General features: G+C 44.0%; 1 protein-coding gene across 2 annotated transcripts in view; it reads right to left on the reverse strand.

Annotated features, from left to right (window-relative positions):
- Window positions 1–22,315, reverse strand: part of METTL4 (methyltransferase 4, N6-adenosine) — a 233,147-nt gene that overhangs the window by 106,728 nt on the left and 104,104 nt on the right. For both annotated transcript variants that reach the window (XM_075316385.1, XM_075316384.1), the window contains exons 5-7: window positions 16,453–16,627; window positions 13,687–13,793; window positions 13,442–13,536 (exon numbers count right to left, since the gene is read on the reverse strand). In XM_075316385.1, the coding sequence (XP_075172500.1) occupies window positions 13,442–13,536; window positions 13,687–13,793; window positions 16,453–16,627 (377 nt within the window). The remainder of the gene's footprint in view (window positions 1–13,441; window positions 13,537–13,686; window positions 13,794–16,452; window positions 16,628–22,315) is intronic.

Raw genomic sequence — 22,315 nt, forward strand, 5'->3', positions numbered from 1 at the left:
AACATAATATTGCACACAAAATGGAAGGGGCCTAGGGCAAAATTCCCTAGGACCATATTTTTTGCTTTATAAGACGCAATTTTGTTACCCCAAATTCTGGGGGAAAGTAGGGGGTGCGTCTTATAAGCCGAATATACGGGGTGTATATATATATATATATATATATATATATACACACTGCAGGATCCAGGGGATGTGGGGGCGCTGCTGGGGGCAGGTGAACGCTGCGGCGGCAGCGTTTGATCTCCTGCTCCCGCTCATATAATATGCACAGCCGCTGTCCATCTCTGGTGGTGCTGAAATAGCACCGCAGTGACGGGCTGGGGCAGCGGTGCATATTATATGTCTCTGCGCCCCCCTGTGATGGCACATGCCCCCCCTGTGTTAGATATGGCCCCCGTGCTGCAACTCCTTCTAAAATAAAAAAGCTTTACTTACCCCCTCCAGCGTTTCTCCCCAGTGTCCCTGCTTCCACTGTGATCAGGCACGCAGAGATCTCAGTCTGCTGTGCCGATCACATGACCGCACTAGAACCAGGAAGTAGAGGAAGAGAAGCACGGAGGGAGACAGGAGGGAGATCAGCGCTGCAGGAGGTAAGGAAAGAGTGTTTTATTTTACTATGGGCAGCAGCCTGGGGGCGATATCTAACACAGGGGGACTTGTGCGATCATTATAGGGGCCATGGGTAGCATCATGGGGGCGATATCTAACACAGGGGGACTTGTGCGATCTATAGGGGCCATGAGCAGCATCATGGGGGCGATATCTAACACAGGGGGAATTGTGCGATCTATATAGGGGCGATGGGCAGCACTATGGGGGTGATATCTAACACAGGGGAACTTGTGCGATCTATAGGGGCCATGGGCAGCACAGGGGAACGTGTGCCATCACAAGGGGGCTATATTCAATATAAGGGGGCCATATCCAGATTAAGGGGGGCTAATTTTAGGATGCGGGACTATGAGGGACATATACCCTATATGATTTGTTAGAGGGACACTGGCATTATAAGATGGACCCCATTTAACATTAAAAAAATAAAATTCTCTTTTCCTTCACCAAATTTGGGGGTGCGTCTTATAATCAGGTGCATCTTATAAAGCGAAAAATACGGTAACTCTTTTCCTTTCCGCTGAGGTTGACCCTGATAGAACGATATGGCGCCCCCACTCAACGGCGGCTGACTCTCCCAAAATGATTGTACCACCCAACATAAAGCATAGATATCAAATAAACGGACCATTCACCCCCATAGAAACTGGGATAGAGCGGAGATGAAAACAAATTCAAAAAGGGGGCCCCCTGAGTCACTATTACATGCTACCAGCCTTGACACCAAGCACACAAATACAGTATATTAAAAGCACCCTCCGGTTCCTCTATACTGATAAGAAACAGCGTAATTATATCAGGAAGTACATACAGTTGTCCCTATGAGGGTAAGGGGTGAAGTGTGTAGGAGAGAGCCATCAGCGCAGCCACACATGTATAGTAGCGTACAGACATCACTGAACACTGCTCAAACCAATACTCATGAGTTATACAGTCTAACAAGTACAGGGTGGAATAATAAATCTATGAAGAGTGTGCTTTTAGAGATACAGTAGCTTCATTGTCAAGTCACAGAAAAATGAAAAGTCGCCTACTGGCTAATACTTAGCTCAAATGATGAAACCCAAGGCTCGACGCATTTTTCCCCCTCCCTCAGCCTGCATGTGGCAGATATTTGTATAATGTAACATGCATGCATCTACTGAATCCAAAGCAACTGCACATATGTCTAAAACAACCACTGAGGCATCACGGTGCTGCACAACCATGGTTATGGTTACATGACACCGCACACATTAGTACTAGTCGCTTTCTTAGCAAGACACCAACAAAATAACAGCGCATGTGAATCACTTGCCGAAGTACTGAGCTTACCTATGACATGAGAAGGCCAGAAAACAACACAATGAGTCAGAGGGTGAAATAATCATTGGGTTTATAGCCATATTGGAAATAATGTGAGAGTTAAACAGGGTCCCTCCCCAGTCACAATCTATCAACAAAATAAGTACAAGGATTGTATTCCCCCAACTACCAACCGGCGGAGACGCACTACGCTCCATCACAATTTAGCCAGGCTTTTTTCCACATCTTTTGTACAGTTCTTCATCCCTAAATGCCTCCATTGTCTAGAAATGCACAATGACCTGTTGAGCCCTCATTTTTAAACACCACTGTGCATGTGTTTATTTGAAGAGCGTGTATATTGTTCTAAGAGTTTAATTATCTCTAAGCCTTGGGCATGGAATACTACTTGCTGATTTAATCCAATGACAATATTAAGACTGTGTTCACGTGATCTGTAAATCACCAGTGTTTCTATTATATTTTTTCACCCCAGCCCAGCAGCCGCACACCTCGAGAGATGCAGCATGTAGACATACAACTTATTAGCAGAAAGATATAACAGCAAGTCACGAAAACAATATCTACGGGGCGCCGCTGTTTAGCTCGGCCAACTTTATATGTTAAAACTTAAGTTACCTGAGAAGCTAACAAATGTATTCACTAGTGGAATTAAAAGGAAAATCATTCAAAGGCTCTTTTATGTCTTATACTTTGGTTCGCAAGATTCTTATTCTTAAAAGGTTTATCAGGGTTGTAACAGATAGTAATAAAAAAAAAGTATGAAAAAGCAAAAACTTTCAATGTGCACTGGGGCATAAACTATGATGCGCTCATAAAATGATGCTATATGAAAAGATGTAGCTTACAACATACTAGGCTAAAAGAATAAATTCCACTTTGTTTTAAGGGTTTTCTTGAGATTGGAGTAGACATCAGTGTCTTATAAACCTGCTGCCCGTCATCAGACCCTTCCTCGCTTGCACCACTCCGTTAATCTGACAACATTATACATGACTCCTCAGTGTTTAATGCAGCAAAGATGTCATTTTCTCCAGCACAGTAATTTATAGCTCAAGTACCCCTCGATTGCTAAGGGTATCCTTGTCTGAACGCAAATGGGATAATTACAGACTCGGTCAATTACACTAATTCACATGAGCGCAGACATTGATAACATTACCAGCTCTAGACGGGGAGGATGATTAGGGGGTTGAGAAACACAATTTAGCACATGTAGTGCCATTACATAGAAAGAGAGGGAGATCTCAGCCTGGGAATTGTAGACACTCTGAGAACGATTACGAGAGACTGCATTCAGCATTACGGTATATTTAGAAGAATATTACTAAATGGATGACGCGTACCTAGTAAGAGTCATGGGCCTTTCTCTTGTTCAGCCATCTATGAGCACACATTATCATGTATGCAGCTATAGTTTCTTGGATGACTATGTTTCCTCAAGATGAATGTAAAAAAAAAAAGCTACTTATTTAATTAGAAATCCCCCCATGTTCCTGACAATGTATGCGCTGTAGTCACGCAGCCTTGGGCTTGAATGTTCTACCCATACAGTTCAGAACAAAAAGTGCCAAGAAAAAAGCCACCGTAATCAACAAGGATTATACACAAATACATGAAGCCAAAGGTGATATTCACATGTATTTTCTAATATATTAAAAGGAGAAAACACAAAATGAGAGGAAACGGGGCATATGTGTAAAGGAAGGCTATCCAATATTGTACAGTGCTGCCTCCTAGGTAAATGCAAAGCTATCCTAAGTGGAGTGGGTCAGACCCAAAACCCGGACCCAGCAACTACACCGCAGACCTTCATCATCTGTGTTACAATGGTACTTCTTATTTCTTTATACCAGACTGCATACAAAGTGATGATATTTCAGCCCCAAACAGACTGGGCTTTTATCCAGTGTACTATAATGGTGCATTATATACATTTATATGACACATTCACTTATGACAGTAAATCTTCATATCAACTGTTTACCAATGAGAGATCATTACATATCAGAGTATCAATTATGTTTCTCTACAGAACTAAATACAAATGCAGCAATAAAAGTATAATCAACATATTATAGATGTGTTAAATGCAACCAATCACCAGGATTTTCATATATAAGCTAAAGCCAGTGCAATACTGGAACTATCAGGCTGATTGTCTACACACTTGTAGTGGGAAGCTTGGATGTTTAGGTTTTGAAACCCAAAAAAAGTAAACTTTATAAAAATTAGCTGCTTGTTGAGTGACAGCAGCTGAGGATTAGATAATATATTCATAGTTATCCCCTCCCCTTGTTAGAATTAGCATAAGTATTATACAAACTATTCACTTTGTCTGTGCAAGAACCTGTGTGAGGTCATACCCATGTGACCTGGTATAAAGCTTTGGTGGCGGAGGCCCCGCACCTTCTGGTCACATGGGTATGACCTCACCACAGGTTCTTCCACAGACAAAGTGAATCGATTGTATAATGATTATGCTAATTCTAACAAGGGGAGGAGATAACTATGAATATATGATCTGCTCCAGTGCAACTGTCACTCAACAAGCTGCTCATTTTATAAACTTTTCTTTGTTTTCCAAACCTAAACATCCGAGCTGACCACTACAGGTATGTATAGAATCAGCCTGATAGTGCTAGTATAGCACTGGCTTTAGCTTATATACGAAAATCCTGGTGATTGGTTCCCTTTAAATAGTGGGAAAAGTTCATTCTGTGGATATCTGGGCCTTGCACAAGCGAGTTAGTGTCTTTATCCCGTGTCGGTCATCTACAAACAAATCCAATGTGCATACTCTGAGTGCTGTCAGAAGCCGAAATGTCAGCACTTTGTTGCAGTCAGGTGTGAATAAATAAGAAGTAACATTGAAACCAAGACGTTGTCGTCCACTGTATAGTTTCTTTAACCCCTTCACGACCTTGGATGTACTAGCACATACTACGTCGTGTCCCTGCCTTTGATGCGGGCTCACATGCTGAGCCCGCATCTTTCCCTGCACATAACTCCTGATCAACTGACGTGCCTCTAACAGCTGTGGGTGGATCGGAGATCCACCCGTGGCTGTTAACCAGTTAAATTCCACAGTCAATCTCTAACATAGGGATTTAATATGCATCGACGGGAAGTAATTCCCAGCTCCAATCGGTGGCCCCGCAATCACGTCACAAGGCAGGTGATGTGAGCCGGCAATGGCACCAATGAATTGTCATGACAGCCAAGAATCAACTAATAAGCCCCTTCTGTCATGACGATCCTGCTGTGAATTCCAGCTGCAAGCTGGCATTCATAAGAGATAATCATTTCTGCTATACAGAGCATATAGCACAAGTGATCGAATGGGGACTAGTAAATACAAACTAAAGGTAAAAAAAAGAAATAGTTTTTAAAAATATGAAAAAAAGATTAAAAATTTTGACATGTGTTTATGATGATTATCCATCTGTAGAAGCCATCCTCTTTCAACTTCAGCTTTGTTACAGATGGTGTTATGTTTGCATCAATACTTTTTTGAAAATTCATTTAATCCATTCTTCCCTCTACACATGAAATATTCCCTGTTCCATTGGCTATAACACAAATCCAAAGCATGATTGATCAACCCTCATTGGCAATATATTTTACCTGAAAGGATATGCCCTTTTTTTCTCCACACTTACCTTCGATCATTGTGGTTAAGAGTTCTATTTTATCCTCATCAGTTCACAAGACTTGTTTTCAAAATGTATCAGGCTTGTTTAGATGTTCTTTGGCATACTTCTGATGCTGAATTTTATGGTGAGAATGCAGGAGAAGTTTTCTTCTGATGACTCTTCTATGAAGGCCATATTTTTGCAGGTGTCTCTGAACAGAAGAACAATGTACCACAACTGTTCCTGAAGGTTTTTTGCAGTCATATGACAGTTCTCATTTGCCTCTCTAGCAATCCTAAGGGCCGCTTTACACACTACGACTTTGCTAGCAATTGCTAGTGATGTCGAGCGCGATAGCACCCGCCCCCGTCGTTGTAACGACATGTGGTGATCGCTGCCGTAGCGAACATTATCGCTACGGCAGTGTCACACGCACATACCTGTGCAGTGACGTCGCTGTGACCGGCAAACCGCCTCCTTTCTAAGGGGGCGGGTCGTTCAGCGTCACAGCGACGTGACAGCAGAGTCACTGAACCGCCGCCCAATAGAAAAGGAGGGGAGGAGATGAGCGGCCGGAACATGCCGCCTACTTCCTTCCTTCCTCCTTTTCCGGTGGACGCAGGTAAGGAGATGTTTGTCGTTCCAGCGGCGTCACACATAGCGATGTGTGCTGCCGCAGGAACGACAAACAATATTGTTACTGCAGCAGCAATAATTGGGAAGGGACCCCCATGTCACCGATGAGCGATTTTGAACGTTTTTGCGACGATTCAAAATCGCTCCTAGGTGTCACACGCAACGACATCGCTAAAGCGGCCAGATGTGCGTCACAAATTGACCCCAACGAGATCGCTTTAACAATCTTGTAGCGTGTAAAGCCACCTTAAGAGAGGTTCTCACAAAAATTTAGCTTGGTCTTCCAGACCTTATCTTGACCTCCACTGTTACTATTTACTGCCATTTTTTAACTTCATTTCATACTGGGGAAAGGGGGCAACTTGAAAACGATTTACTATCTTCTTATAGCCTTCTCCTGCTTTATGGACCTCGACCATTTTCAGAGCGCTAGGCAGCTGCTTAGAAGAACCCATAGCAGCTGTTTTTTCGCACAAGGTTAGAGGAGGCTGGGTTTTTATAAAGCTGTGAAATTTGCATCACCTGGCCATTCCTAACAATGATAGTGAAGAAGCCATAACCCTAACAGGCTAATAAAGGTCTGAAACTTTGGTCAAAGTTATCAGACCACACAAATCTCCAAGAGTGTCCAATCTTTTGTATGGGTCTCTTTTCCTTTGTGTAATTTTTAAAATGTAAAAGATAAAAATATTTTTTTTTTGCTTAAGATACAAAGGAAATGTGTCATTTTTAACTTTATGCCTTTTAGAAATCATTTCATCTTCAACTTGCTTAAATGTTCACAGTAATTTTGACAAGAGGTGCCCAAACTTTTGCATGCCACTGTATATGGATTCCAACACACATATGTATTGCAAGCCACTGCTTTTACGAACAAAATGTACAAACTACAATTTGAATATCCACATCGAGCTTTGATTTTCATGCAGATTTCTATACAACTCATACAGTAGATTGAGTTTACTTACAGATTTGCAGTTCACATTTACTTATTTTCCTCACTTATATAGCACCATTAATTCTACAACGCTTTACAGACATCATCTTTGTCCCCTTTGGGCTGACAATCTGAATTATCTATCAGTATGTGTTTGGAATATGGGAGGAAACCCACAATAGCACAGGGAGAACACACAAACTCCTTGTAGATGTTGTCCTTGGTGAGATTTAAACCCAGGACCCAAGTGCTGCAAAGCAACAGTGCCAACCACTGAGCCGCCGTACTGTTCACATCACATGCACAACAAATCCACCGCATCTAAAACATACCGCTATCTATGCTGCACCCTTTTCTCATCTTACTTCTCTCCCTAGATTTATACCTTTGCTTGAGCAGTGTACAGTTGTGTGACTTGGAAATAAATCATTATTTCTTACCCCATGCTGCATATGGAATACAGAGTGTGACGGGCTGACAGTACCAGATAAGCCTTTATACCAAAGGCATCACAATTTTTATTGCCCGTATTATGTAAAATCCCAATGTTTCAAGGTTACAGGTCTAAAGAATCTATAACTTATTTACATCTAGGTAATACAGATTATGAATAACTACTCTGATACTCCTGTAGAATAATAATCTAGGAAATGCATATTGTACTTCCAAGAATTTTATGGAATAGATTTTTTTATGCAGTTGGGGACACAGACATAAAAGGGCCCCTGTGAAAAAACAATATATTGGCCCTTTAGAGAACAAACGTTCTATGACAGAGTCTGATTGTTGAGTTGGAAGCGGAGGTAGCCCCTTTAGCTCTTGGGCCCCTGTGTGGCTGCATAATCTATAAGAATGACATGTCTGCTCCTGAGTTTGTTTTTTTAAGGAAGCACAATGCTATAAGTTTTAGGCATTCACGAACGTTAAAGAAGAATCCTTGGTAAACATTTTTCCTTAAGTCCTCCTAATTACCATATGCATGTGATGTAGTGCAGGTGTATTAAAATACTTAACGAATGGTTTACAGCACCACTCCATTCCTCTTTTGGTTACATGCATTTGACAGACTAATGATCAACATGTGGAACCAACGTGAAATAAGCCTTGCTACAAAGCTCAAAGTCTACCAAGCAATAGTCCTAACTACCCTGTTGTATGCCAGTGAGACTTGGACTGTATACAGGAGACATGCCAGGCAATTGAACTACTGCCACATGACCTTGTAACGCCCTGGGCAAGCCAGGGGTCACAGGTCATCACACCACCACACCCTACATCCCAGTTAGGAACACCAAAGCTACTCAGATCCTTGTTGCCTTCCTCCAGGGGCTGATGTTCACACCAGGGGGTGGGCCAGGCGGTTGGCTCCGCCCACCGAGGAGTACACAGCCCTGGAGACGGGAAGAACCAAGCAGTCAGCTCAGGGAAGAGCTGGAGTGAGGAGTAAACAAGCAGAAAAGTGAGGGAAGTGAAAGTAAAAGGAAGTGGTAGAGGAGCTAACTGAAAGCGAAGTGCTAGTGGAGCAAAGAAGAAAAGGAGCAAAAGTGAGCGTAGAAAGACCTGAAGTGAGTCCAGCTAAGTGCAGGACAGAGTCAGCAAGGTCAGCAACAGCGGTGATCGTCTGGAGGGGGACTGCTCGGAGGTTGCTGGAAGGACTGCGGACGGGTAGTGGCCCGGCGGTCTGGAGCAGTATACAAAGGACAGTCAGCACCAGGGCAGGGGCCTCTCGGACCCCGGCAAGGCTAGGAGTCGCCATAATTTGCCGAATCCATCAGTGAAGGGGACGTCGATCCCCCAACAACCAAGTCCCGACTGAAGGCAACAGTCCAACCATTGAGGAGAAACACCGCCACCGCCAGGGCACCAGTTTCTCAGGGCCAGCGCCTGCGGGCAAAGTAGGGCTCCTCCGGCCCATATCCAAGCCGGGGAGCGGGTTACCGGTGGGAACCCATCGCTACCAACACAGAAACACTAGGTGCAGGTCAAAGGGACATCACAGTTACCTACTGGGAGAGCAAGTGCAGCCGTCCGTGGGAACCGTCTTTCCAGCCGTGTGGTTTACCGTAAAACTGTGTCAATGTCTCAGGCTGAGTGAGTACCACAGTGCCGCAAGGCACAGCGCTGCCCCCGCGTCCCTGCGCCCAACAGGCCCCGCACCTTGCACACCATCACTGGGCCCCGGGATCACCAACCCCTACCCACGGAGGGGCAACACAACACCTGGCTGCTCCGCATCACTACTCCCGGGATCCCCATATTGAGCAGCGGTGGTGCTACAAATCACCACAACCGTGGGTGGCATCACGGACAATAAACCATCCCCACACCCAACAACCCCCTTTCACTCACGGGCGAGGAGCGCCGCTAGAGTCCCCGGGATCCGGCCCATCGCTCGAGCCACCGAGCAGCGGCAGCAGCAGGCCGCAGCAGCCGGACCCGAGCAGTGGGAGGGCGCGGCGTCCCCTCCTCCGCCCGCGACAACCTGCCTCCGTAGAAGTCTGAGGATCCGGTGGCAGGATAAGGTGCCTGACACTGAAGTCCTCTCCAGAGCAGCCCTGCCTTCAATTCCCACATTGCTGATGGTAGCCCAGACACGCTGGGCAGGCCATGTTACTAGGATGCCAGACCATCGCATCCCTAAACATCTCATCTATGTTGAGTTATCTAAAGGAAAGCGTTTGCACGGGGGACAAAGGAAGCATTACAAAGACACGTTGAAAGCCTCATTTATGTCCCTCGATATCAACACAACCTCCTGGGAAACACTGGCACAAGATTGACCAACATGGCGCATGCTGATCCACCAAGGCTGCCAGACATATACGAGGCCAGAAGATCATTCAAAGCAGAAGAGAAGCAAGCACCTCCGTAAAGTCAGGGCTGCAAAAGCTGCGACCATGGTGCCCACACATGGCTGCCCAACATGTGGCAGAACATTTAGTGCCAACATAGGCCACAACAGCCACTTGAGAACACATGGTGTACAGCCCACAACCCTTTAAATGTCAAGATCTTCTTTGAATACGATGGATGAACATAATCATCATCACATGACGTCACAACAGACTATCCAGTTAACACCACTTTATGTGTAGGCAGGACGTTGATTACTCAATGCACGTCTACGGAGTCTCATTTTGGGTCTCACAGACTTACATTGGAAAATTAGCACTGCACCATACAATGATGGCTGGCAAAGCTGATGAGTGATCACAGGGACCACAAGAGGTCTGGCCCAGTGCTGGCAGCTAAAGGACACTTACAGGTAATATGGTTGCCCATGACTTCAATGGGAAGCAAATCTGATAATGGACTGGAATAGCTACTTAGGCAATACTATAATGCATTTGGAACCAGGTAAGAAATTTCATACAGCGTATCTCTCCAGATACAGTCTTTTAAATTAAAACATAGCTTTTAATTTCAAAAGTTAAAATTAGTCATTATGCGTAAGTCCGACAGACAGGAGATGGGCTATGAGCTAAAGTATACATCTCCTGTCTGTCGGACTTATGCATGAAGGCCAATTTTATCTTTTGGGAATTAAAAGCTATGTTTTTATTTAAAAGACGGTATCTGGAGTGATACGATGGATGAAATTTCCTACCCATTTCCTTATTCAATTGTGTGTGCTTCCACCCTGCTCCTCCGTGTCAGATCCTCCGGAGTCTTCAGCCATCTCATTGGACAATGGATTGGTGTAAGCTGGCTGTTGCTTTTTTTATGTATTATAATACATTTATGTCGCTTCTCCAAAAGGTAACAATAAAAACGCTTATGTTGTTTAAATCTTTTTACCAAGTAAACAATGAGAAGAGAAGAAACAACAGTTGGAATATTTAAATGGACAAACCCTGCACAGATTCCATTTAAATGTCAATGTCAGAGCTCAATAGAGGAATTTCAATGGTTAATAACTGCAAGAGCAGCTCAGATCTGGCCATGGCTATCAGATTCATATGCCAGGTTATATTATATATATATATATATATATATTATATATATTATATAGCCAATGTCAGCTGTGAGTGGAGGGAGCTCGGATCCTAAGTTCAGATGCTGCGCTGTATAATATAGCCAATGGCTTCTGTTAGTAGAGGGAGCTTGGATCCTAAGTTCAGATAACGGGCTGTATAATATAGTCAATGGCTTCTGTGAGTAGAGGGAGCTCGGATGCTGAGTTCAGATACCGAGCTGTATAATATAGCCAATGTCTTCCATGAGTGGACGGAGTGTGGATCCTGAGTTCAGGTGCCAGGCTGTATAATATAGCCAATGTATGCCGTCAGTAGGGGGAGTGTGGATCCTGAGTTCAGGTGCCAGGCTGTATAATATAGCCAATGTATGCTGTGTGTGGAGAGAGTGCGGATCCTCAGTTCAGATACCGGGTGTATAAAATAGCTAATGTCTGCAGTGAGTGACGGGAGCACGGATCCTGAGTTTAGGTGTCGGGCTGTATAATTTAGCCAATGTATGCCGTCAGTAGGGGGAGTGTGGATCCGGAGTTCAGGTGCCAGGCTGTATAATATAGCCAATGTATGCCGTGTGTGGAGAGAGTGCGGATCCTCAGTACAGATACCGGGTGTATAAAATAGCCAATGTCTGCAGTGAGTGACGGGAGCACAGATCCTGAGTTTAGGTGCCGGGCTGTATAATAAAGCCAATGTCTTCCGTGAGTGGCAGGAGTGCACATCCTGGGTTCAGATGCCAGACTGTATAATATAGCCAATGACTGCCGTGATTAGAGGGAGTGAGGATCCTGAGTTTAGATGCTGGATATATAATATAGCCAATGTCTGATATGAGTGGAGGGAGCTCAGATCCTAAGTTCAGATACCGGGCTCTATAATATAGCCAATGTCTGCCATGAGTGGAGGGAGTTCGGATCCCGAGTCCCCTCCAGCCACAAGAATCCCGGCATAAATGAAAAGGTTAAAATGTTTTTCCACCTTTAAAGCCTGCTTTACATGGTACGATCGATTGTGCGATTTCACAATCGATCGTACCCGCCCCCGTCCTTTCTGCGTCACGGGCAAATCGCTGCCCGTGTCGCACAAAGTCAGTAACCCCAGTCACACATACTTACCTCTCGTGCGACCTCGCTGTGGGCGGCGAACGTCCACTTCCTGAAGTGGGAGGGACGTTCGGCATCACAGCGACGTCACACGGCCGCCGGCCAATAGAAGCGGAGGGGCGTAGATGAGCAGGATGTAAACATCCCGCCCACCTCCTTCCTTCCACATAGAGCCGGCGGCGGCCGCGGGAGGCAGGTGAGCTGGTCATCGTTCCCGTGGTGTCACACGGAGCGGCGTGTGCTACCACGGAAACGATGCTCAACCAAATTAAACGATATTATGGAACCTAACGAGCAGTACCCGACTCACGATTTGTGAGCGATACTGCGTCGCTAGGAGGTGTCACACAGGCCGGCATCGCCAGCGATGCCGGATGTGCGTCACAAAAACCGTGACCCCGACGATCTATCGCACGATAGATTGTCTGGTGTAAAGCAGCCTTAAGGATGTTTTTATTCTTACTTAAATGTATGTAAACGTGGGTAAAAATAATTTTTGTGGTTGGGTTTAATTAAAACTGTTGCTCCATTTTCCTTAAAAGAATGTCCGTTTTGTATCACCCATTGCTGGCTGCAGACTACGTTAGCTGAGAATCTGTCAGTTCACCCATTCGAGTGGTCTGACATGAAGATTACCTCTTATCTGTCTTTTTTCTGAGCTCCCCTCAGCTGATTTTTGACCACTTCAAAAGGTAAATGTGCAGGGGGGAAAAAAACAAAAAGGTGCAACATTTTTTAAATTGAATTCAATTGCAAACAATTTTTTCTTACTTAAAAGGGAACCCATCACCAGGATTTTCCCTTATAACCTGCGGCCACCACTAGTAAGCTCTTATATACAGCATTCTAGGTCAAAGACCGCCTGCGCATTTGCACTACAATACTTTATTATGCCGTCAGCAGGGCAGATTAAAGTGCACATGCGCAGGAGAGTAATGGAGGCCTCTGTGTGGATGACGTAGGATACGTCATCCACACGGAGCTATGAAGGAGGCCGGCGACGGAAGGAAAGGAGGAGACACCGGACTAAGACTAGCGACATTCATCAGACTCGACCGCCCTTCAGGTGAGTATAATAAAACACCTTTTTTACGTTGTACAGAGGGGCCTGGGCACTTATATACAGCATTCTAGAATACTGTATATAAGGGTTCACAGGTACTGACCGCAGGTTATAGGGGAAAATCCTTGAGACAGTTTCCCTTTAAATGCATGTATATTGCAATAATCTTGACATACCAGACAGAGGTGGTTTGTGGGAGTGAAGGCTGCAGGGGACACTGACTATAATCTTATTCTGTGGAATTGGTGGTAAGACTTGTGTCTCCAACTCCCTAAATAAAAAATAATATAAAAAAAAATTAAAAACATATCTTTACTTCCTATATATAAGTAACCATCATCATACTAAACGTAAGCAGACATCTCCAGTCCAGGCAGCTTGTACGCTGAGGAATATACTGGAGACGTGCAATTAGACGCACCTTTCTGTAGAAATATCGGAGGTCAGACGTCTTCCGAGTATGAGGATTTCATATGGCTTTTTATGAAGTGAATCGATGGGAAACACAAATTCTCCAGAATTGGTTATCTAAGAAAGAAGAAATGATGCGATACCTTGCCAAGAATAGAATATGATTGATACAAAAAAATTTTTAGCAATCATTAGCATGTAAGAAAGTAAAAGTGGAAGTCAACCTTTGTGGAAATCTCAAACTAACTAGGGCAATCTGAGGAGATGCTTTCCTCCAATTATCCAATGTTAATTACTTTTTCTTTTAAAGCTCTGTCTTTACATGGGGATTTGGAGCTTGAGTCACAATAAATGAACGCCAATTTCTATAAAGATATATTTAAAAAGAAAAATAGTTTGCACCGAATGTTGGACTTTCCCCCTAGCCTTCAAAATGCCACCAGAACCCTGCGCATATGCCGTAAAGGCGGCTGTATTCTCCCCAGGGTCACGGTGCCCTGTGCATAACCAGGAAAGCCTGAGTCAGAGGGAAGGACATCAGTCAGATGTAAAGGGGAGGGGGATTACATGATGCTGGACTAGGTCACAGGAAATAACACCCCACCAGACTAGTACTAGGTAATTAGCATATGGCGAGCGATACTATTAAAGGTTGTTTAGTCACATAACCATTAATCTGAGATAGAAAAGGCGCTATTAAAATGAAGGAACAAGGCTCTAAAGTATTGGTGGTGGATTGGGAGGCTTGGAGGGACCTGCTGGTTGTATATATCAACATGTCCTGCTAAAAAAAAAAGGGCAAAATTTACTTTAAAGAGAATCTGTCACCAGGTTTTTGCCACCGACCTAATCTGAGAGCAGCATAACGTAGAGGCAGAGATCCTGATTCCAGTGATGTGTCACGTAGTGGGCTGCTTACTGTAGATTTTACAAAATTAACGTTTTATTAGCAGATGATGATCACTAGAGGACTACTGCCATGTAGTCCTCCATATTCATGTGCTCTGTATAACACTGCCTCTACCACTGATTGGCTGCTTTCTGTGAACACTGTGCATAGGCAAAAAGCTATTAAGCAGTGGTGGGGGCGGGGTTACACAGAGCTCAGCATTTAGAGAACAGGTAGAGCTGCATCACAGAAAACATGGATTTTATCAAAACTGCAGCAAGCAGCCCATCGCTGGAATCAGAGTCCTTGCCCCTACATTATGCTGCTCCCAGGTAGGGTAAAAAAAAAAAATCTGGAGTCAAGATTCCTTTTGTGGATTTTGGAAAGAATATAAACAGTCTCTTTAGACCTGTGAGTTGTTTTAGCAGTTCTGACAAATGTGGAAAAACACAAGGACATGTTATTGGCAAACATTAACATTTACAGTGGAACCTTGGTTAATGAGAACAATCCGTTCTGGGAGTGTGCTTGTTAACCAAGTTACTTGTTCAGCAAAGCAAGATTTCCCATAGGAAATCATTGCAATGCAGACCATTCGTTCCACAACTTGTTCAATCTCCCATCCTGGTCACCTATTGTGCCATTCCACACACGTTCAAACACGCACAAAACACACACGCATGCATGCACACACACATATTATGCTCACCTTACCTTCCGTTCCATCGCCGGCCTGCTGGATTTGTAGTTCGCCGGTACGGGCTGTGTATCGGGTAACCAAGGTGACCGATGCGAGACCTTCAGCTCCCAGAGCGCTGACGTCAAAGGCAGGAGCCGCTTGCCTATGATTGGCCAGCGCGCCGCCTTTGAGTAGCGTCTGACAGGGGAAGTTCCTCCCTCGTCGCCGATGGTTACCGGATACACATCCTGGAGCGGAGAACTACAAGAACCATGAGGCCGGCGATAGAACGGAAGGTAAGGTGAGCATAATGTGTACCTTCCGTTCCATCGCCTGCCTCCTGGGTCTTGTAGTCTGCAGGTACAGCATGTGTATCGGCAAGCATCGTGACGAGGGAGGACCTTCCCCTGTCACACGCTACTCAAAGGCAGCACGCTGGCCAATCAGAGGCAAGCGGCTCCTGCCTTTGACGTCAGCGCTCTGGGAGCTGATGGTCCCGCATCGGTCACCTTGGTTACCCGATACACAGCCCGTACCGGTGAACTACAAATCCAGCAGGCCGGCGATGGGAGATGAAGGTCTCGCATTGGTCGCCTTGGTTACCCGATACATGCAAGTTCCAGGAGGCCAGCGAGGGAACGGAAGGTAAGGTGAACATAATGTTTGTGTGTGTGTGTGTGTGTGTGTGTGTGTGTGTGTGTGTGCGTGCACTGCAAGTGCGGGTTAGAGGGTGGTGGATGTACAGAACCGGAAGTGTGTGTGGTGAGTATTTTGCTTGTACAGCAAAGCTTGCTCGTAAATAGAGTTATAAATTTACAGCAAGCTTTGCTCGTTAGGCGAAATACTTGCTAACTGGGTTACTCGTTAAGCGAGGTTCCACTGTATTAGCAACAGTATTATGGAAGATCTCCTATACAACACAGTATAACACATACAATAGAGATTTGCGGAATAAAAGAAAGAACCAAGGAGTAAAGACAAAATATAAGAAAGGAAGAGCGAAAAATCATTGCACAGTTGCCAGCTCTTCCAGAGATGATTAAGTCTTGCCCACAATCCCGCCATTCCTGAGTATGCTCCTGGCCCACCCACTTTGGGTATGGTTTACGCAAACCCTGCCCCCTTCCTTGAGGAAACGTTGAGAAAGTCGGCAATTAAGTGCTGCTATTTAAATGGTAACGTCTCCTGGAGCATAATAAATGTCTTACCTTTACCCAGTGCCATTCTGCTAAAGTTCGGACAGACCAATGTGGATACAGCTCTTCCTTCACAAATCTCAAATGTTTCTGCCTATTGGTCACCCAAGTTATCACAAGGCAATCGGGAGCGGCTAAGGCTGGTATAGGAAGCTGCTTAATTTCCAAAGGAGATAAATAATTATACCTAAAGAAGGAAAAAACAAAACGACGATAATAAATATTTAAGGGAAGCATAAATGTGTTATGAAAGAATAAACCTGCACAAGGAAGGAGGAAGCTACGTGTTCATTAGCCGCATGGGAACATTGCTGTGCTCCACAATCAAATAAAAGACAACAGTGACACCTAGTGGTGGCAGAGATGAAGTCATGCATTATGTCCGTCTATTGTTTTCGTCTGGTTCCTTCCTCAGTGATGACTGATGTGAACGCAGCAGTATAAAAATAGTGCAAATAGATGGTAAAGTGCTCTCAGAGGCCACTGCAAATCCTTAAATTATTGAAGGTAAGCAACTTTAAAAGGGAACGTTTTAAGAATGGATGTTAAAAAAAGCCGGTGCATTACAAATATAGATTTATAAGATATTCAAGGGTGAATGCAGAGGAGAAAAAAAAGGTAGTATAGAAGTTAGGGGGGAAAATCACGTTAGCTTGTTTACAAACCGAGGGAAGAATGTCTGATTGCATTAAAGTCAAATCATCTCCTAAAACAATCCCTGACCAACTGACAGCCACCATTAACAGCACATGTATAATTCATTGATGTTTAGGAAATGTAAACTACACATACAGTATATGGATGGAAAGATGACCGCAACCAGGTCTCATCGGTGCTGTCAAATGTATAAAATGATCAGTAATTGACAGTGAAACGGCCAGATGCTGCGTCCACTACATATAAATGCTGAAAATGCAGCTAAAATCCCCAATACCTGTGCATCTAAATACACACATATACACTTATACAGATAGGGGATTCTGCAGGGAGTCAGGGGGAGAGTAGGTGCTGACCAGTTCTAGTCTTAAGTGAAGCAGAAGTCAAGGGTCATTATATTGTAGGTATGGTATCAGGAGGTATCAGGACACACACACACGCACACATACATACATACATACATACATACACACATGCACAGGTGAGATAAGTATCGAACCAATTTTCTCAGTAAATATATTTCTAGAGGTGCTATTAACATGAATTCATGAATTTGTCATCACGTAGTGGTATCAATCCCATCCAATTCACACACGCAAAGCAATCAAACCATAGATCTCCATAAATTAAGTTATGTGTAATAATGAGAAATGACACAGGGAAAAAGTATTGAACACATGAAGAAAGAGGTGCAAAAAGCCATAGAAAGTCATGACATCGGCTGAAATCTATCAGTAATTAGAAAGCAATCTTGCCACTTAGTGAAAATAATTAAAGTGAAGAATTTCTAAACTACTGCAGGTTTGAGTGACTGCTAGAGCCATAATCCAAAAGTAGAAAGAACATCATTTCCCCATAAACCGTCCACAAACAGGTGCCCCCTGCAAGATTCAGGCAGTGAAGTGAAAAGAATTATTAGAAGAGTTGCCCAAGAGCCAACGAGCACTTATGGAGAGCTACAGAAAGACTTCAGAATCAGCAGGTACAATTGTTTCAAAGAAAATAATAAGTAATGCACTCAATCTCTATGGCCTGGTGGACATGGCTATGCTCATGCCCTGACGTCTTGTGAACCTGAACACTGCTCAAGATGAGGACACAACTGGATGACGTTCGGCTCCTTAAAATAAAGTTAACGACCTGCTAGATGCTGAGAAACTCGGGTTGGGCGCATGTTGGGAAGTAGCGGCAGCTGTCTTGATGTTTTATCGTGGAGTGGAGTGGAGAGAGAGCACACTGACATGAGTATAACTGCCGGCTGATGCCATCTCCTGGTGGGTCTCACCTGCTACTGATAACACAGGTATTTGATCCTTTATTAACCCTGGTGAAAATCTTCGGGGCCCGGAGGCTGCTGCAGAACCGTCAGATTGCCGTAGCTGTAACTCCTGTCTTCATATTCCCAATAAAGCAAGCTTGTACAGCTCTCAGATGGGGACTGCGGATACTAATGTATAGTTCTAAGAGTGGGGCCCTCTTTCCTTCATTCACTCTTAAAAGGGAACCTGTCAGGTCCCATATGCATTCTGAGCTATAAGCAGGGTGTTGTGTGGCCTAATACCTTTTTCCTACCCATCCTGTGTTGTAATATTGTGGAATATGAAAGTAATAATTGCGTCTCTGCTTCAGATGCGCTCTGTGCATCTGCACAGGAGTCTTCTGAGCATGCGCAGAGCGCGTCTGAAGCAGAGAAGCAAGCACCCTGATGATGGCTGCGGGAAAGGTAAGTTCGCACGCGCGGGATCTGAAGACGCTGATGGTGACATCGCAAATGTAAATCCATGGTATCACGCCCACAGGGGCATGATACCACGGAATACATGCAAACGCCCATGGGGCTAGAGCCCCTGCACATTTACATAGGGAATATGTAAGTAATAAAACGTTTTTTATTACTTTCATATTCCACAATATTACAACACGGGGATGGGTAGGAAGGAGGTATTAGGCCACACATCACACTGCTTATAGCTCAGAATGCATATGACACCTGACAGGTTCCCTTTAATGAATGTAACAAACAGCAACCTGGCAAAACATGATTCAATCTGCGCTGCTGTGAATAAGATAGTGGTCCAATTCGCAGTATTAGAGAAAGGGAGCTTTATTGATGCATTTCGAAGTGATTCCCCATTTCTTCCTTAGAATAGGCACCAAATTTATTTATAGGTGGTGCTTATTCTGAGGAAGAAGTGGGGAATCACTTTGAAATTAATCAATAAAGTACCCCTTCTCTCTTACACTACAGAATGGACCACTATGTTATTCACAGTAGAGCAGATTTAAGGTGCGTGGCACGATCAGTATTTGCAGTGTTTTGGATGCAGCATACGTCAGCTGCGTCCAAACCGCTGCGGTGTACACTACTAGCATAGTGGACGGGATTCCTAGAAATCCCGTGCCCACTATGCTTGTTTTTTCCACAGCAAACACTGACCTGCGGAGAGGCTTTCCCGACCATGATCGTGGGTACTGACAGCTGTGGTCTCCTGCTTTCTCCTGCGGAGGAGACGCATGGTCCCACCGGTCAGGACTTGCTGCTTCTGAACGCAGCGAGTCCTGATCGTGGGCACATACCCTAAGCCACGTTTTGCCAGGTTCTTGTTTGTTTTCTTCAGCCTTCGGGTTCGTGGACCTTGCGGCAGCTGATAATGTTTTGTGCACTGGTTGTGGGTCACACAACCACACAAGGTAAGCGGCTTGCATTTTTAACCTGTTCCCTTTCATTTTTTTTTTTAGCCATATCTTTATACATTTATTAAGGGTGAGAGCCATGGGTCAAGGAGCTTGGGATGGCGAAGTCACATCCCCCATCAAGTGAACAGGTGGCATTTTCCAGTAGCAGAGATATTGGCTCTGTGCAATCCTGCACACACCAAACCTAATATCCTCTATACACCCAGGCTCTGAACTGCATAAAAGTTAGCCATGAACCCTTCACAAACAGTGGGTATAGGAAGCATTGAGGTGTGGCCCTGCTAGATTATAAACTTTACCTACAGTTAGGTCCAGAAATATTTGGACAGTGACACAATTTTGGCGACTTGGGCTCTGCATGCCACCACATTGGATTTGAAATCAAATCTCTACAACAGAATTCAAGTGCAGATTGTAACGTTAAATTTGAAGGTTTGAACAAAAATATCTGATAGAAATTGTAGGAATTGTACACATTTCTTTACAAACACTCCACATTTTAGGAGGTCAAAAGTAATTGGACAAATAAACCAAACCCAAACAAAATATTTTTATTTTCAATATTTTATTGCGAATCCTTGGGAGGCAATCACTGCCTTAAGTCTGGAACCCATGGACATCACCAAACGCTGGGTTTCCTCCTTCTTAATGCTTTACCAGGCCTTTACAGCCGCAGCCTTCAGGTCTTGCTTGTTTGTGGGTCTTTCCGTCTTAAGTCTGGATTTGAGCAAGTGAAATGCATGCTCAACTGGGTGAAGATCTGGTGATTGACTTGGCCATTGCAGAATGTTCCACTTTTTTGCACTCATGAACTCCTGGGTAGCTTTGGCTGTATGCTTGGGGTCATTGTCCATCTGTACTATGAAGCGCCGTCCGATCAACTTTGCGGCATTTGGCTGAATCTGGGCCGAAAGTATATCCCGGTACACTTCAGAATTCATCCGGCTACTCTTGTCTGCTGTTATGTCATCAATAAACACAAGTGACCCAGTGACATTGAAAGCCATGCATGCCCATGCAATCACGTTGCCTCCACCATGTTTTACAGAGGATGTGGTGTGCCTTGGATCATGTGCCGTTCCCTTTCTTCTCCAAACTTTTTTCTTCCCATCATTCTGGTACAGGTTGATCTTTGTCTCATCTGTCCATAGAATACTTTTCCAGAACTGAGCTGGCTTCATGAGGTGTTTTTCAGCAAATTTAACTCTGGCCTGTCTATTTTTGGAATTGATGAATGGTTTGCATCTAGATGTGAACCCTTTGTATTTACTTTCATGGAGTCTTCTCTTTACTGTTGACTTAGAGACAGATACACCTACTTCACTGAGAGTGTTCTGGACTTCAGTTGATGTTGTAAACGGGTTCTTCTTCACCAAAGAAAGTATGCAGCAATCATCCACCACTGTTGTCATCCGTGGACGCCCAGGCCTTTTTGAGTTCCCAAGCTCACCAGTCAATTCCTTTTTTCTCAGAATGTACCCGACTGTTGAATTTGCTACTCCAAGCATGTCTGCTATCTCTCTGATGGATTTTTTCTTTTTTTTCAGCCTCAGGATGTTCTGCTTCACCTCAATTGAGAGTTCCTTAGACCGCATGTTGTCTGGTCACAGCAACAGCTTCCAAATGCAAAACCACACACCTGTAATCAACCCCAGACCTTTTAACTACTTCATTGATTACAGGTTAATGAGGGAGACGCCTTCAGAGTTAATTGCAGCCCTTAGAGTCCCTTGTCCAATTACTTTTGGTCCCTTCAAAAAGAGGAGGCTATGCATTACAGAGCTATGATTCCTAAACCCTTTCTCCGATTTGGATGTGAAAACTCTCATATTGCAGCTGGGAGTGTGCACTTTCAGCCCATATTATATTATATATATATATATATATATATATATATATATATATATATATATATATATATATATATATATATATATATTTGTATTTCTGAACATGTTTTTGTAAACAGCTAAAATAACAAAACTTGTGTCCAAATATTTCTGGACCTAACTGTATATTCTCTTTCAAGGTTCACCCAAATTTCTGTCAGGATGAGCAGGAATAAAAATTCCTCTGCAGCAGATAGGCTTAAGGAATATGGCAGGGGGAGTTCCGATGGGTAATACCAAATACAGGAGATACGATCGAATGTGGAACTTTTACATTAAGATATGCAGGCTTTAAGTGGCCACATCTCCAGAGTGGAAACCAAAATATCATATCTGGAGGACAAACTTCACTCCATGGTGACATTTTATATAAAAATATTTTAGAGTAGGACTTGACCAAAGAAATTTGCCGCGGTAGTTCAAGAAATTGCAATGCAATTGCAATCTCAAATTTGAATAATGAGTAGTTTGGAATTTTTAGTGCTGTAGTACACATTTAGTGCTGGCTTTCTTGTTTTTTCTTTGTTGAATTGGTCGGTGGCTGACCCCCACCATGCCGTGCACCCCAATTTGGGCTGTATTCCACCTGTCTTGATTTTGGCAATTGGTGGCCGTTCACATTCAGTCATCAG

This window comes from Anomaloglossus baeobatrachus, chromosome 6 (assembly GCF_048569485.1).
Source record: "Anomaloglossus baeobatrachus isolate aAnoBae1 chromosome 6, aAnoBae1.hap1, whole genome shotgun sequence".
Lineage (NCBI taxonomy): Eukaryota > Metazoa > Chordata > Amphibia > Anura > Aromobatidae > Anomaloglossus > Anomaloglossus baeobatrachus.